The sequence below is a fragment of the Salmo salar genome, chromosome 21 (genome assembly GCF_965601325.2).
Source record: "Salmo salar chromosome 21, fSalSal1, whole genome shotgun sequence".
NCBI classification, from domain to species: Eukaryota; Metazoa; Chordata; class Actinopteri; order Salmoniformes; family Salmonidae; genus Salmo; species Salmo salar.
In genome coordinates this window covers 17209755-17226716 of record NC_138311.1, presented here as the reverse complement: position 1 = coordinate 17226716, position 16962 = coordinate 17209755, and the positions used below count along the sequence as shown (strand labels likewise).

General features: G+C 42.1%; 1 protein-coding gene across 1 annotated transcript; it reads right to left on the bottom strand.

The window, feature by feature from the left end:
* Positions 1–178: 178 nt before the first annotated feature.
* LOC106581777 (D-3-phosphoglycerate dehydrogenase) lies at positions 179–16962 on the bottom strand. Its single transcript, XM_014164071.3, has 12 exons — positions 16734–16962; positions 15896–16047; positions 14851–14916; positions 14643–14697; positions 14377–14475; positions 14162–14294; positions 13899–14047; positions 6359–6511; positions 1648–1786; positions 1221–1348; positions 889–1105; positions 179–585 (listed from the first exon to the last, which is right to left on the bottom strand). Exons 1-12 carry the CDS (start codon positions 16869–16871, stop codon positions 431–433), a joined length of 1584 nt encoding a protein of 527 aa, XP_014019546.1. The 5' UTR covers positions 16872–16962; the 3' UTR covers positions 179–430.

Below are 16962 nucleotides of genomic sequence, written 5' to 3'. Positions count from 1 at the left end.
GGCTAGTCACCATAGAAACCTAGGGTGCACAGCAAAATCCATATGAGTTTATTGGTCATATGAGATGGATTGTTTTTTTGTTTTCCATTTCAGCTGCCTTCCTCCTGGTGTGTTGACATTGAGAAAATTTCGCAAAATCGGCAAGTACAGAATACAAGAAAATATAAAACAATTGTAATAATGTAACAGGTATTTATTAAATTCTACACAGTCAGCATCTCTACAATAGAAATGACCTTTTTAGTATTTTTTTCTAGATGTGTAATGTTAAATAAAACAAATACTTTCTACGTGTTGTAAACTAAGTATTGAAACACTAAAAGGCCAAAAGAAACCATTTAGATTACTCAAATCTTCAGTGGTTAGATTTTTAGACATTGGAATGCTCTACTGGTCCTTCAGCATTGTAACAATGCGCTCTCACTGCCATTTACACAGAGACCTGTGCTGCTGCTTTCACTAAAAGTTTTAAGGCACCAAGGTCCCCCAAGAGAGAGGATAACCCCACACAGTACCACTGATCTCCACTACGAGCTGCAGGGGCACTGAATGACTCCATTTCCACTCCTGCCTTAGCCAGCAAACCTGAGGAAAGAGTGGGAGACAGTCAAGGTAAAATACGTGTCCACAGTTATTCTGGTCATCTTGCATTTACAGCCATGAGAAGCTTGCTGTCAAGTGCTAGCTTGGTGTAAACACATCCCGATGGGAAAAGGCCGAAAAAGTAAGAGTTAAGAATGCAAACTGAAAAGAGAAATCATTCAAGTTTGATTATGTCAAATAAGTAGCAAAAAAAGGCGGTATAACTTGCTAATCTTGTGCTGAATAGACAGAATGGCTCAATTAGTCAATAGTGAGGTTACAATGTGAAAAAAATAGCTTTCTCACCAGTCACAGAGGGCAGGAGCGGAGGAGACGCCACGGCCTTGAAGAACAGCAGGTTGCCAGTGAGAGAGACCGGCTGTCGGAACACGCTGCGGTTCAGCTCCAACAAGACTGGTACTCCTCCCTGGACTGAACCAGTAGCTCTGTAGCTGCAGCTGTTGACAGAGATCTCCACCTCACATGCACCTTGAGTTAGACCCTCACTGTGGTTTCTGGTTACCTGAGATTTAAAAAGAACGTCGTCCATCTCAAATAAGATTATTTATTTATATTACACAAGATAGGTCATTAATAAAATATGACCTTTAGCCAAGTGTCAATGGGGGCCATTTTACCGTGATTCCAGATTCCTTGGCCAGGGTCAGTGAATTGACCAGGTTGGGGCAACTCTGGGACCCATCACTAAGTAATCCAACCATTACTGCTGAGGTCATGTAAGCGGAGGAATCTTTCAAGCAGTCTCCTAGATTGTGATAAAAACAACAGACCATGTTCAGTTTGCATGGCCAGAGCCCACACTTTCGTGATTTACACCATTATACCACTAGGGGTTGACAAACCAAAGCACAACAAAATCTTCCACTAATACATGTGCGCTTGAATGGCATCCATCGTCTCCTTTACCCTATGATCACTGATCTGAGAACAGTGGTCATGTAATGTTAACACATCTTTTCATCTATCAAGCCTGATCAGCAGTTTCAGAGAAAATGAAGCAACTGAAGGATATTAGGACACAGTCTAATGCCTTGCAGCGCTTACCTTGAGTTATGATTTGGACTTGGCTGAAGGGTTGTTTAGAGGTGGTGCATGATTTCAGCGCAGCTCCTATGGCCTCTCCAAGTTTGATCCACTGGTGAGACTCGGGGGTGAATGTGCTTGCCAAAAACTGGGCATTCACCTGCACACACCAAATTGCACAACATGTAACCTATCAAAAAAAGTAATACATCTGCACCATTGAGAGCATCTTGACAGGTTGCGTCACTGATAAGAGAATTATCTAATAAAGGTAAATGAATCAATAAACCATGATGAATTATTAGTCATACAGCATGGTTAATGAATAATCAATGTAATAATCAATGTAGGGATCGATTGGTCTGATTAGTTCCGGAAAGTCCAGGAACCACTGGAGAGGGAAAGAAATGTGTGTATGCAATTAGTATAGAGAGATAGAGAAGCAGATGGTCAAGGGAGTAAAACTTCAAAGAGTTCCTAACCTTGAAGGAAAGGAACAGGCTGAGCCAGAAGGTGATAAACAGCGTGAGAAGTCAATGGGGGTTGCAGGTCACCAACAGATTGTGTGTAAATGTATGTGCGTAAGTAAGCAAGAACTATATAATGACTGTTTTGTTATCCTGACGCCAGAACGTTCTCATGAATAAAGCTACAGAAACCTTTTGCAGAAAGCTGAGTCCTTGCCTAATTATTTTAACCCATTGTCTTACAAACCTTGGGCATTAGTCAAGGCGAATTGATTATTGATTATTATCATCAAGATATAAAATTCCTTTAACAGTCACCGCTTGGTATGACAACTGCTTGGCATCCGACCACAAGGTGCTACAGAAGCTTCTATACCAGGTGCCATCCAGGTCTTCTATACCAGGCAGTGTCCGAAGAGGGCCCTAAAATTGGTCAGACTCCAGCCACCCAAGTCATAGATTGTTCTCTCTGCTACCACACAGAAAGCGGTACCGATTCACCAAGTCTGGAACCAACAGGACCCTGAAAAGCTTATATCTACCCATATATCTAACCATATAGCTACCCGGACTATCTACATTGACCCTTTTTGCGCAAACTTTTTTACTCATCACATACGCTGCTGCTACTGTTTATTCCTAGTTACATGTACCTATCTACCTTGGACCCCTGCACATCGACTCGGTACTGGTACCCCGTGTATATAGCCAAGTTATTGTTTCTCATTGTGTATTTATTATTATGTGTTTTACTTTTCTATTATTTCTCTATTTTCTTTCTCTCTGCATTGTTGGAAAGGGTCAGTAAGTAAGCTTTTCACTGTTCGTAAACAGGTGGAGCCTGCAACATTATTTCAATAGTCAAATTTGATCTCCAGCTGTCGCATAGTAATGAACGTGTTGGGAGTCGGGATGAGACAGGCAGGAAGCTTTTCTCAGTGAGTCGAAATCATGAATCAGCGTATATATATATATGTGAGATACTATATATATAGTATCTCACAAAAGTGAGTACACCCCTCACATTTTTGTAAATATTTGATTATATCTTTTCATGTGACAACACTGAAGAAATGACACTTTGCTACAATGTAAAGTAGTGAGTGTACAGCTTGTATAACAGTGTACATTTGCTGTCCCCTCAAAATAACTCAACACACAGCCATTAATGTCTAAACCGCTGGCAACAAAAGTGAGTACACCCCTAAGTGAAAATGTCCAAATTGGGCGCAATTAGCCATTTTCCCTCCCCGGTGTCATGTGACTCGTTAGTGTTACAGGGTCTCAGGTGTGAATGGGGAGCAGGTGTGTTAAATTTGGTGTCATCGCTCTCACATTCCCTCATACTGACTGGTCACTGGAAGTTCAACATGGCACCTCATGGCAAAGAACTATCTGAGGATCTGAAAAAAAGAATTGTTGCTCTACATAAAGATGGCCTGGGCTATAAGAAGATTGCCAAGACCCTGAAACTGAGCTGCAGCACGGTGGCCAAGACCATACAGCGGTTTAACAGGACAGGTTCCACTCAGAACAGGCCTCGCCATGGTCGACCAAAGAAGTTGAGTGCACGTGCTCAGCTTCATATCCAGAGGTTGTCTTTGGGAAATAGACGTATGAGTGCTGCCAGCATGAGTGCTCAGACCATACGCCGCACACTGCATCAAATTGGTCTGCACGGCTGTCGTCCCAGAAGGAAGCCTCTTCTAAAGATGATGCACAAGAAAGCCCGCAAACAGTTTGCTGAAGACAAGCAGACTAAGGACATGGATTACTGGAACCATGTCCTGTGGTCTGATGAGACCAAGATAAACTTATTTGGTTCAGATGGTGTCAAGTGTGTGTGGCGGCAACCAGGTGAGGAGTACAAAGACAAGTGTGTCTTGCCTGCAGTCAAGCATGGTGGTGGGAGTGTCATGGTCTGGGGCTGCATGAGTGCTGCCGGCACTGGGGAGCTACAGTTCATTGAGGGAACCATGAATGCCAACATGTACTGTGACATACTGAAGCAGAGCATGATCCCCTCCCTTCGGAGACTGGGCCGCAGGGCAGTCTTCCAACATGATAACGACCCCAAACACACCTCCAAGACGACCACTGCCTTGCTAAAGAAGCTGAGGGTAAAGGTGATGGACTGGCCAAGCATGTCTCCAGACCTAAACCCTATTGAGCATCTGTGGGGCATCCTCAAACGGAAGATAGAGGAGTGGAAGGTCTCTAACATCCACCAGCTCTGTGATGTCATCATGGAGGAGTGGAAGAGGACTCCAGTGGCAACCTGTGAAGCTCTGGTGAACTCCATGCCCAAGAGGGTTAAGGCAATGCTGGAAAATGATGGTGGCCACACAAAATATTGACACTTTGGGCCCAATTTGGACATTTTCACTTAGGGGTGTACTCACTTTTGTTGCCAGTGGTTTAGACATTAATGGCTGTGTGTTGTTATATATATATATATATATATATATATATATAATATATATATATTTACAAAAAAACTGGTTAGAACACCTACTCATTCAAGGGTTTTTCTTTATTTTTACCGTTTTCTACATTGTAGAATAATAGTGAATACATCAAAACTATGAAATAACATATTAAATCATGTAGTAAACTAAAAAGTGTTAAACAAATCAAAATATATTTGAGATTCTTCAAAGTAGCTACCCTTTGCCTTGATGACAGCTTTGCACACTTTTAGCATTCTCTCAACCAGCTTCACCTGGAATGCTTTTCCAACAGTCTTGAAGGAGTTCCCACATATGCTGAGCACTTGTTGGCTGTTTTTCCTTCACTCTGTGGTCCAACACATCCCAAACACGTTTTTGGTTACTAAATGATTCAATGTGTGCTATTTCAAAGTTTTGAAAATAGTAAAAATAAAGAAAAACCCTGGAATGAGTAGGTGTGTCCAAACTTTTGACTGGTACTGTATATATAAATACACACACATACACACACACACACACACACACACACACACACACACACACACACACACACACACACACACACACACACACACCACACACACACACACACACACACACACACCCCAAACAGGTAAAATGAAGTGCAGCTAGTTTTCTGTCTTTCCAGCTTCAGTTTGGAGAGATTGTGTTTGATGTGTTAATGGCTAGCTCTTCCTCATTAGCTCATTGTTATGCATGTATCCAAATAAATGTCACTAGAAAACAGCTTATACAACTGCAAATGCAGCTACTTTGTTGTTATTCTGGCTACACTGTTTGACATGACTGTAAGTTAGGAAAAGGGGGATACCTAGTCAGTTGTCCGGCCCGCCGGGCACTTCATTCCAGCCCGCGAGACAAAAAAAAAAATGTTGGTATCCAATTGGTAGTTACAACACCTGTTCCAATGTCCTCCAAACACCGGCTTCTCGGGCATTTTCACTTAAATATACAACGGCTTTCAGCCAATCAGCATTCAGTGCTCGAACCACCCGGTTTATAATTTGGAATGAGGAACTGAAAAGTGTATCAAGAAGCTCTATTGGATTGAGATGCATTGTTTTTGCCCAACCGGTTTTACTACACTTCATGTGTAAAACGAACTAACCAAACAACCAACCGTCCCCTGAACAGGTTCTAACCCCAAGCCATAAGACTGCTAAATAGTTAACCACAAACCTTCCTGGACTATCTGCATTGACCCCTTTTGCACTAACTCTTCTGACTCATCACATACGCTGCTGCTACTGTTTATTATCTATCCTGTTGCCTAGTCACTTTATCCCTACCTATATGTACATATCTACCTCAATTACCTCGTACCCCTGCACATATACTTGGTACTGGCAGTCCGTGTATATAGACAAGTTTTCGTTACTTATCATGTATTTATTCCTTGTGTTATCATTTTTATATTATTTCCCACTATTTCTCCCTGCATTGTTGGGAAGGATCCGTAAGAAAGCATTTCACTGATAGTCTACACCTGTTTACGAAGCATGTGACAAATAAAATGCGATTTGATTTTAACTATCTTAATTGTATTGCAAAGTATGACTCAATATTGAATATAGTTTTCGTTGCAAGAATGTATCATTAGAATCCTTTGTGAACAACCTTGAGGGTTACATTTTGTGTTACATTGTTACTAACACGTTCATTTCAGGAAAGTTTCAAGGTCTGAAGGGAACAGTTTTTCTAACCATTGCAACACTGAAACAATCAAAGAAAAAACCTATTAGAATCGGGCACCTATAGGCATTTGCTTGACTGTAATAGGAGAGAAGAACTCACTGCTCCAACCAAGCTCTTGCCCATCACCATGTCCACAATCTGCAGAGCAATGTCCTGCCCACAGCGTGCCTGGGCCTCCTTTGTACTGGCTCCCAGGTGAGGACAGCTAATCACATTGGGATGGTTCACCAGGGCACGGTTCTTTGGGGGTTCCTGGGAAAGAATGTAACGCCATGATGTGAGACTGGCAATACTGAAGGGAAGACAAGTAAAATAAAATATTAATTAATAAAATATTTGTGGTTTAAGTGATTATTTTTTTAGTGGGTAAATCAGCTTTAATATTGCAGATATATTGTGGCTTCTATCAATGTAATTGTCTGTATAATTTCCAATCCCCCATTTATTTATGTAAATAAATATGGATATATTTTGTAAATAAATAAATATATACACTACCGTTTGGGGTCACTTAGAAATTATTGTTTTCGAAAGAAAGCACATTTTTGTCTGTTAACAGTGAAGATGCGACTCCGGGATGTTGGCCTTCTAGGCAGAGTTGCAAAGAAAAAGCCACATCTCAGACTGGCCAATAAAAAGAAAAGATTAAGATAGGCAAAAGAACACAGACACTGAACAGAGGAACTCTGCCCAGAAGGCCAGCATCCCGGAGTCGCCTCTTCACTGTTGACGTTGAGACTGGTGTTTTGCGGGTAATGAAGCTGCCAGTTGAGGACTTGTGAGGCGTCTGTTTCTCAAACTAGACACTTTAATGTACTTGTCCTCTTGTTCAGTTGTGCACCGGGGCCTCCCACTCCTCTTTCTATTCTGGTTAGAGCCAGTTTGCGCTGTTCTGTGAAGGGAGTAGTACACAGCGCTGTACGAAATCTTCAGTTTCTTGGCAATTTCTCGCATGGAATAGCCTTCATTTCTCAGAACACGAATAGACTGATGAGTTTCAGAAGAAAGTTCTTTGTTTCTGGCCATTTTGAGCCTGTAATCGAACCCACAAATGCTGATGCTCCAGATATTCAACTAGTCCATAGAAGGCCAGTTGTATTGCTTCTTTAAATCAGCACAACCATTTTCAGCTGTGCTAACATAACTGCAAAAGGGTTTTCTAATGATCAATTAGCCTTTTAAAATGATAAACTTGGATTAGCTAACATAACATGCCATTGTAACAGGAGTGATGGTTGCTGATAATGGGCCTCTGTACGCCTATGTAGATATTCCATTCAAATTCAGCCGTTTCCAGCTACAATAGTCATTTACAAAATTAACAATGCCTAAACTGTATTTCTGATCAATTTGATGTTATTTTAATGGACAAAAAATTTGCTTTTCTTTCAAAAACAAGGACATTTCTAAGTGACCTCAAACTTTTGAACGGTAGTGTATATATCTTTTTTATTTATTATTTTCCCCCTAACCCTCCCCCCTAATTGGAGTAAACTATGGTAAACAACACTTTGGGTTCTACTTCCAGCTTATACATACTATATTCATTTTACAGACAGTATATTTTGCATTAGTTATCTTGTTTGTTTTTAGTCCCATCCTTCAGCTACCCTCAACCATTCCCATCCATCTCTGAAGACCATCCGGTTTGATTTCTATTTGCCACATATTGTTCAACTCTCCTGTTTCACAAAAGTTCTGAATCTTGTTCTCATAGTTTCTACAGATTGTAAATTAAAGATAATTTTTGCTGAGTGTTATTAAATCAATTGACTATGACTTTTTTTCAAACCTATGAAATAACACATATGGAATCATGTAGTAACCAAAAGTATTAAACAAATCAAAATATATTTTATATTCTTCAAAGTAACCAGCCTTTGCCTTTGACAGGTTTGCACACTCTTGGCATTCTCTCAACCAGCTTCATGAGGTAGTCACCTGGAATGCATGCGTTTGAGCCAATCAGTTGTGTTGTGACAAGGTAGGGGCGGTATACAGAAGATAGCCCTATTTGGTAAAAGACCAAGTCCATATTATGGCAAGAACAGCTCAAATAAGCAAAGAAAAACAACAGTCCATCATTACTTTAAGACATTAAGGTCAGTCAATATGGACAATTTCAAGAACTTTCTTCAAGTGCAGTCGCGAAAACCATCAAGCGCTATGATGAAACTGGCTCTTATGAGGACTGCCACAGGAAAGGAAGACCCAGAGTTACCTCTGCTGCAGAGGATAAGTTCATTAGGGATACCAGCCTCAGAAATTGCATCCCAAATAAATGCTTCACAGAGTTCAAGTAACAGACACATCTCAACATCAACTGTTCAGAAGAGACTGTGTGAATCAGGCCTTCATGGTCGAATTGCTGCAAAGAAACCACTACTAAAGGACACCAATAAGAAAAAGAGACTTGCTTGGGCCAAGAAACACGAGCAATGGACATTAGACCTGTGGAAATCTGTCCTTTGGTCTGATGAGTCCAAATGTGAGATTCTTGGTTCCAACCGCCATGTCTTTGTGAGACGCAGAGTAGGTGAACGGATGATCTCTGCATGTGTGGTTCCCACCATGAAGCATGGAGGAGGAGGTGTGATGGTGCTTTGCTGGTGACACTGTATGTGATATATTTAGGTTACTACACGATTCCATGTGTTATTTCAATGTGGAAAACAGTAAAAATAAAGAAAACCCCTTGAATGAGTAGATGTTTCCAAACTTTTGACAGGTACTGTACATAGGGTGCATTCGGAAAGTATTCAGACCCCTTAACTGTTTCCACATTTTGTTACGTTACAGCTTTATTCTAAAATCGATTAAATTAAATAAATTCCCTCTTCAATCTACACACAATACCCTATGACAAAGCGAAAACAATTTAAGACATTTTTGCAAATGTTTAAAAAAACAAAAACAGAAATACCTTATTTACATAAGTATTCAGACCCTTTGCTATGAGTCTCGAAATTGAGCTCAGGTCCATCCTGCTTCCATTGATCATCCTTGAAATGTTTCTACAACCTGATTGGAGTCCCCCTGTGGTAAATTCAATTGATTGGACATGATTTGGAAAGGCACACACCTGTCTATATAAGGTCCCACAGTTGACAGTGCATGTCAGAGCAAAAACCAAGCCATGAGGTCGAAGGAATTGTCCGTAGAGCTCCAAGATAGGACTGTGTCAAGGCACAGATCTGGGGAAGGGTACCAACAATTTCTGCAGCATTGAAGGTCCCCAAAAACACAGTGGCCTCCATCACTTTTAAATGAAAGAAGTTTGGAACACCAAGATTCTTCCTACAGCTGGCCGCCTGGCCAAATTGTGCAATTGGGGGAGAAGGGCCTTGGTCAGGGAGGTGAAGAGAAACAAGATTCTCTGGTCTGATGAAACCAATATTGAACTCTTTGGCCTGAATGCCAAGCATTATGTCTGAAGGAAACGTGACACCATCCCCAGGTTGAAACATGGTGGTTGCAGAATCATGCTCTGGGGATGTTTCTCAGCAGCAGGGAATGAGAGATTAGTAAGGATCGAGGGAAAGATGAACAGGCTCCCGAGTGGCGCAGCGGTCTAAGGCACTGCATCTCAGTGCTAGAGGCGTCACTACAGACACCCTGGTTTGAATCCAGGCTGTATCACAACCGGCCGTGATTGGGAGTCCCATAGGGCGGTGCACAACTGGCCCAGCGTCGTCCGGGTTTGGCCGGTGTAGGCCAAATCAAATTCAATTTTATTGGTCACATACACATGGTTAGCAGATGTTATTGCGAGTGTAGCAAAATGCTTGTAAAAAAAACAAAATACTGCAAAGTTTCCTAAGGACTAGAAACGAGGCAGCCCTCTCTGTCGGCGCCATCCTCACAAATTCGTATTTACTATGACGGCCTTTGTTCTTTACTGACTTGCCTAGTTAAATAAAGGTTAAATAAATAAAAATAAACAGAGAGATTCTTGATGAAAACCTGCTCAAGAGCGCTCACAACCTCTGACTGGGGCGAAGGTTCATCTTCCAACAGGACAACGACCCTAAGCACACAGCCAAGACAATGCAGGAGTGGCTTCGGGACAAGCCTCTGAATGTCCTTGAGCGTCCCAGCTGGAGCCCGGACTTGAACCCGGTCTAACATCTCTGGAGAGACCTGAAAATAGCTGTGCAGCGACACTCCCCATCCAACCTGACAGAGCTTGAGAGGATCTGCAGAGAAGAATGGGAGAAACTCCCTAAATACAGATGTGCCAAGCTTGTAGCGTCATACCCAAGAAGACTTGAGACTGTAATCTCTGTCAAAGGTGCTTCAACCCATCTGGACAAGAGGAATACCTATGTAAGAATGCTGTTCATTGACTATAGCTCAGCATTCAACACCATAGTACCTTCCAAGCTCATCATTAAGCTCGAGGCCCTAGGTCTGAACCCCGCCCTGTGTAACTGGGTCCTGACGGGCCGCCCCCAGGTGGTGAAGGTAGGAAACCACACCTTCACTTCACTGATCCTCAACACTGGGGCCCCACAAGGGTGCGTGCTCAGCCCCCTCCTGTGTGCCCTGTTCTTCTATGACTGTGTGGCCAAGCACGCCTCCAGCTCAATCATCAAGTTTGCAGATGACACAACAGTAGTAGGCTTGATTACCAAGAATGATGAGACAGCCTACAAAAGGAGGTGAGACCTCTGGGAGTGTGGTGCCAGGAAAATAATCTCTCACTCAACGTCAAAAAAACAAAGGAGATGATCACGGACTACAGGAAACAGCAGAGGGAGCACCCCCCTATCCACATCGACGGTACCACAGTGGATAAGGTGGAAAGCTTCAAGTTCCTCGGCGTACACATCGCTGACAAACTGAAATGGTCCACCCACACAGACAGCACCTCTTCAACCTTTGAAGGCTGAGAAAATGTGGCTTGCCACCTAAAACCTTCACAATCTCTTACAGATGCACAATTGAGAGCATCCTGTCGGGCTGTATCACCACCTGGTACGGCAACTGCACAGCCCACAACCTCATGGCTCTCCAGAGGGTGGTGCTGTCTGCCCAATGAATCACCGGGGGCAAACTACCTGCCCTCCAGGACACCTACAGCACCCGATGTCGCAGGAAGGCCAAAAAGCTGATCAAGGACAACAACCACCCAAGCCACTGCCGGTTCACCCCGCTACCATCCAGAAGGTGAGGTTAGTACAGGTGCATCGGACAGAGACTGAATAACAGCTTCTATCTCAAGGCCATCAGACTGTTAAATAGCCATCACTAGCACATTAGAGGCTGCTGACTATATACATAGACTTGAAATCACTGGCCACTTTAATAAATGGAACACTAGTCACTTTAATAATGTTTACATATTTTGCATTACTCATCTCTTATGTATATACACTGCTCAAAAAAATAAAGGGAACACTTAAACAACACAATGTAACTCCAAGTCAATCACACTTCTGTGAAATCAAACTGTCCACTTAGGAAGCAACACTGATTGACAATACATTTCACATGCTGTTGTGCAAATGGAATAGACAACAGGTGGAAATTATGGGCAATTAGCAAGACACCCCCAATAAAGGAGTGGTTCTGCAGGTGGTAACCACAGACCACTTCTCAGTTCCTATGCTTCCTGGCTGATGTTTTGGTCACTTTTGAATGCTGGTGGTGGTTTCACTCTAGTGGTAGCATGAGACGGAGTCTACAACCCACACAAGTGGCTCAAGTAGTGCAGCTCATCCAGGATGGCACATCAATGCGAGCTGTGGCAAGAAGGTTTGCTGTGTCTGTCAGTGTAGTGTCAAGAGCATGGAGGCGCTACCAAGAGACATGCCAGTACATCAGGAGACGTGGAGGAGGCCGTAGGAGGGAAACAACCCAGCAGCAGGACCGCTACCTCCGCATTTGTGCAAGGAGGAGCAGGAGAAGCACTGCCAGAGCCCTGCAAAATGACCTCCAGCAGGCCACAAATGTGCATGTGTCTGCTCAAAAGACTCCATGAGGGTGGTATGAGGGCCCGACGTCCACAGGTGGGGGTTGTGCTTACAGCCCAACACCGTGCAGGACGTTTGGCATTTGCCAGAAAACACCAAGATTGGCAAATTCGCCACTGGCGCCCTGAGCTCTTCACAGATGAAAGCAGGTTCACACTGAGCACATGTGACAGACGTGACAGAGTCTGGAGATGCCGTGGAGAACGTTCTGCTGCCTGCAACATCCTCCAGCATGACCAGTTTGGCGGTGGGTCAGTCATGGTGTGGAGTGGCATTTCTTTGAGGGGCCGCACAGCCCTCCATGTGCTCGCCAGAGGTAGCCTGACTGCCATTAGGTACCGAGATGAGATCCTCAGACCCCTTGTGAGACCATATGCTGGTGCGGTTGGCACCAGGGTTCCTCCTAATGCAAGACAATGCTAGACCTCATGTGGCTGGAGTGTGTCAGCAGTTCCTGCAAGAGGAAGGCATTGATGCTATGGACTGGCCCGCCCGTTCCCCAGATCTGAATCCAATTGAGCACATCTGGGACATCATGTCTCGCTCCATCCACCAACGCCACGTTGCTCCACAGACTGTCCAGGAGTTAGCGGATGCTTTAGTCCAGGTCTGGGAGGAGATCCCTCAGGAGACCATCCGCCACCTCATCAGGAGCATGCCCAGGCGTTGTAGGGAGGTCATACAGGCACGTGGAGGCCACACACACTACTGAGCCTCATTTTGACTTGTTTTAAGGACATTACATCAAAGTTGGATCAGCCTGTAGTGTGGTTTTCCACTTTAATTTTGAGTGAGACTCCAAATCCAGACCTCCATGGGTTGATAAATTGGATTTCCATTGATTATTTTTGTGTGATTTTGTTGTCAGCACATTCAACTATGTAAAGAAAAAAGTATTTAATAAGATTATTTCATTCATTCAGATCTAGGATGTGTTATTTTAGTGTTCCCTTTATTTTTTGAGCAGTATACTATATTCTATTATATCTTAGTCTATGCCGTTCTGACATTGCTCGTCCATATATTTATATATTCTTAATTCCATTCCTTTACTTAGATTTGTGTGTATTGGGTATATGTTGTGAAATTGTTAGATATTACTTGTTAGATATTACTGCACTGTCGGAGGTAGAAACACAAGTATTTCGCTACACCCGCAATAACATCTGCTAAACATGTGTATGTGACCAATCAATTTGATTTGGATTTGATCAAAGTACTGAGTAAAGGGTTTATGTAAAATGTGATATTTCAGTTTTGTTGTTTTTTATAAATTTTCAAAAATGTCTAAAAACCTGTTTTTGCTTTGTGATTATTGTTATTAAATCTTTAATGCACAGACAAGTTCTTCCCCTACCACTTTTGCGGCAATGCTCCAATTAGTTGGTTGTAATTTTGGATAGAGCAGACATTTCAATATATTTTTTGTGAGCTGCATGTGTGACATAACTCCACCAGTCCTATTTATGATATAATTTACAAAGATTATACCTTTTTTTTGATTCCCAAAATAAATGTTTTTTTTCTATTAATTAATATATTTCAGTTTAACTATAGTATTTGTTGTAATATTTGTTCTGTCTTTTCTGGTGGATTAAACTGCAACCAACTTTCTATGGCTTGTTTTAAAAATGATGTGATGTGATGTGATGTGGTATTCTTGCCTCGACAAAAACATCGAGGCCAGCCCCTCCACACTGTCTAGACTCCAAAGCTCTGAGGAGAGCATCCTCATCGATGATGCCCCCGCGTGCACAGTTCACGACCTTTACACCTTTCTTGCACTTAGCAAATGACGTGTCGTTCAGTAGTCCTAGGAGAAACAACAATTGAACCTCAAGTGGAAATTAATGTTTTTTGTTTGATAATCGATGTAATCACTTTCTACCCTCCAGTACCAAAACCATGCCACCTCTATAAAACTCACCAGCTGTAGAAGGCAGGAGGGGAGTGTGGACGGTGATGTAATCACACTTGGGCCACAGCTGCTCCAGGGACATCTGCTCCACCCCCCAGGTAGCAGTCACCTCAGGAGGGGTGATTGGATCATAGCCGATGGTCTGTCGAAAGCAAATTCAGTTACCACTATCGTGCTACAGTAGGCAGCTTTTAAAGATCGTTTTACTAGGATTATGAACCAACCTTCATGCCAAAAGACTGCATTCTGCTGGCGACTTCCTTTCCAATTCTTCCAAGTCCAACTATTCCAAGTATTTTGCCGTACATCTCTGCGCCCATGAACTGAAAAATCATTAACACAACTTTGACCCAGGTTCCTGAAGAGTTTGAGACACCATAGATTTACGAATCAGATTGAATTATTGATGATTGGATGGACACTGGGGCAGACCACGTGACAGTAATTGCTCTGTGTGTCAAAATAAAAGGGAAGCCAAAATACTCTTTACCTTTTTACGATCCCAGTTCCCTGCTTTCATGGACATGGCTGCTTGGGGCACATGTCTAGGAAGAGAATGGTTTTGAATGAAGTTATATCAAACTTTCCTGTAAAAGTAGGATGAAAAGTACAGATGGGGGTGTATAGTGCAAAGCAATGTCTAACCAATGCCATGAACTATGCCCGAGAGGTATTCTGTATCATCTGTATCATCTTACCTTGAGAGGCTCATCAACAGGGTGCATGTCAGCTCTGCAGCACTGATGGTGTTGCCACTTGGTGTGCTAGAAGAGGGTAATGACACATACAATAGTCTAATATTCAGGGAAAAGACTGATCTGTGGTGATTTGATTTAAACATACACTTGAAGTCGGAAGTTTACATACACTTAGGTTGGAGTCATTAAAATTTGTTTTTCAACCACTCCACAAATTTCTTGTTAACAATCTATTGTTTTGGCAAGTAGGTTAGGACATCTACTTTGTGCATGACACAAGTCATTTTCCCAACACTTGTTTACACACAGATTATTTCACTTATAATTCACTGTATCACAATTCCAGTGGGTCAGAAGTTTACATACATTAAGTTGACTGTGCCTATAAAAAGCTTGGAAAATTCCAGAAAATTATGTCATGGCTTTAGAAGCTTCTGATAGGCCAATTGACATAATATGAGTCAAATTGCTCCCAAGTCTGGTTCATCCCTGGGAGCAATTTCCAAACGTCTGAAGGTACCACATTCATCTGTACAAACAATAGTACGCAAGTATAAACACCATGGGACCACACAGCCGTCATACCGCTCAGGAAGGAGACGCATTCTGTCTCCTAGAGATGAACGTACTTTGGTGCCAAAAAGTGCAAGTCAATCCCAGTGGGAAGCTTGTGGAAGGCTACCCGAAATGTTTGACCCAAGTTAAACAATTTAAAGGCAATTCTACCAAATACTAATTGAGTGTATGTAAACTTCTGACCCCCTGGGAATGTGATGAAAGAAATAAATGCTGAAATAAATCATTCTCTCTACTATTATTCTGACATTTTACATTCAACAATAAAGTGGTGATCCTAACTGACCTTAGACAGGGAATTGTTACTAGGATTAAATGTCAGGAATTGTGAAAAATGTAGTTTAAATATGTTTGGCTAAGGTGTATGTAAACTTCCGACTTCAACTGTAGGAGTTTCCTTAAAACGAAACACAGATGTATCAATGACTTAGAACTTATTTCGAATGACACTATTATTTTGCAAACTTACTTCATGACAATTATGCCCTTCATAGTGGCAGCATCCACATCCACATTGTCAACGCCTGTCCCAGCTCTTCCAATGATTTTGAGGTTACCAGCAGCATTGATGACATCAGCTGTCACTTTTGTTGCAGATCGAACCACCAGGCCATCATAGTCCTGGAGGTGGATTGAAAAGGAAAAAAGATGATATGCATAGTGATGCCAGTGCATGACAAAATGATCTATTGTTCATTGGAGTAATTTGATGAGATAAGGAATGAGCTTATATAGTTGGAATTTTTGCATTAATCAAACGCATTCGTTATTGATTTGGCATCACATGGTGTCATGAGGAAGACAAGCTAAATATTAGATGAGTTGCCTCTGGTGTAATTCATCAAACTATGTATAGTCTACATTTTGAAAGTACTAGGTAGAATGGGAAGAAAGCCCCAGTCTAAATGTAATTCTATTGTTTATAGACTATAGTCGGCCAAACGAGGGAAATCAGAAAATACTTGGCGCTGTTGCATCATATTTCCAAGAAGGCTGTACTACTATAGCGCGGCACCAAAGAGAGGAGGACAAGATCGCACATGCAAGAATCCACTAAACTGCAACTGCTGTAAATCATCCGCAAAATAAAATCCAGTTGTCTGATACGCAGAAATCATAGTTTTTTTTCTTCAGAGGGACTTTTGATGAGGTTATTCAACCAATGACTAAACTATTATACATTTGATACCAACTGTGAAAGTTTTCACATTTTAGAAAGACATCGTGGAACAAAAATGCCGTCATGCCTTAATAAATGTGTCATACGAGGAATTCATGCAAATGAGAAAAAATATGTAAACCCTTACCTTGATCTCCGCAATCAAGTCATCCTTACTCATATTTTGCTTCTCTGTAACTTGGATTCCATTCTCTTGTAGGATCTTCTTACAACAAGGATCAACACTTTCACTGATTAAAATGCGTTTGATGGATATTGGGGCCATTTTGCTGTTCTCTCAACAGTTGGGTAAAATTTCACACTTGAATGGGTGAACCCTTTTACGTAAACTGATGGACTCGCTGAAAAGTTGTCAG

What these genes read in the sequence shown, in the direction of transcription:
- LOC106581777 (XM_014164071.3), bottom strand. Translation starts at nt 16,871, where the DNA reads ATGGCCCCAATATCCATCAAACGCATTTTAATCAGTGAAAGTGTTGAT. An exon ending in CTGTTGATGAGCCTCTCAAG is followed by an intron (nt 14,698 to 14,850) that starts GTAAGATGATAC and finishes TTCTCTTCCTAG; the next exon opens with ACATGTGCCCCAAGCAGCCA. An exon ending in GCCTCGATGTTTTTGTCGAG is followed by an intron (nt 6,512 to 13,898) that starts GCAAGAATACCA and finishes ATTCTTTCCCAG; the next exon opens with GAACCCCCAAAGAACCGTGC.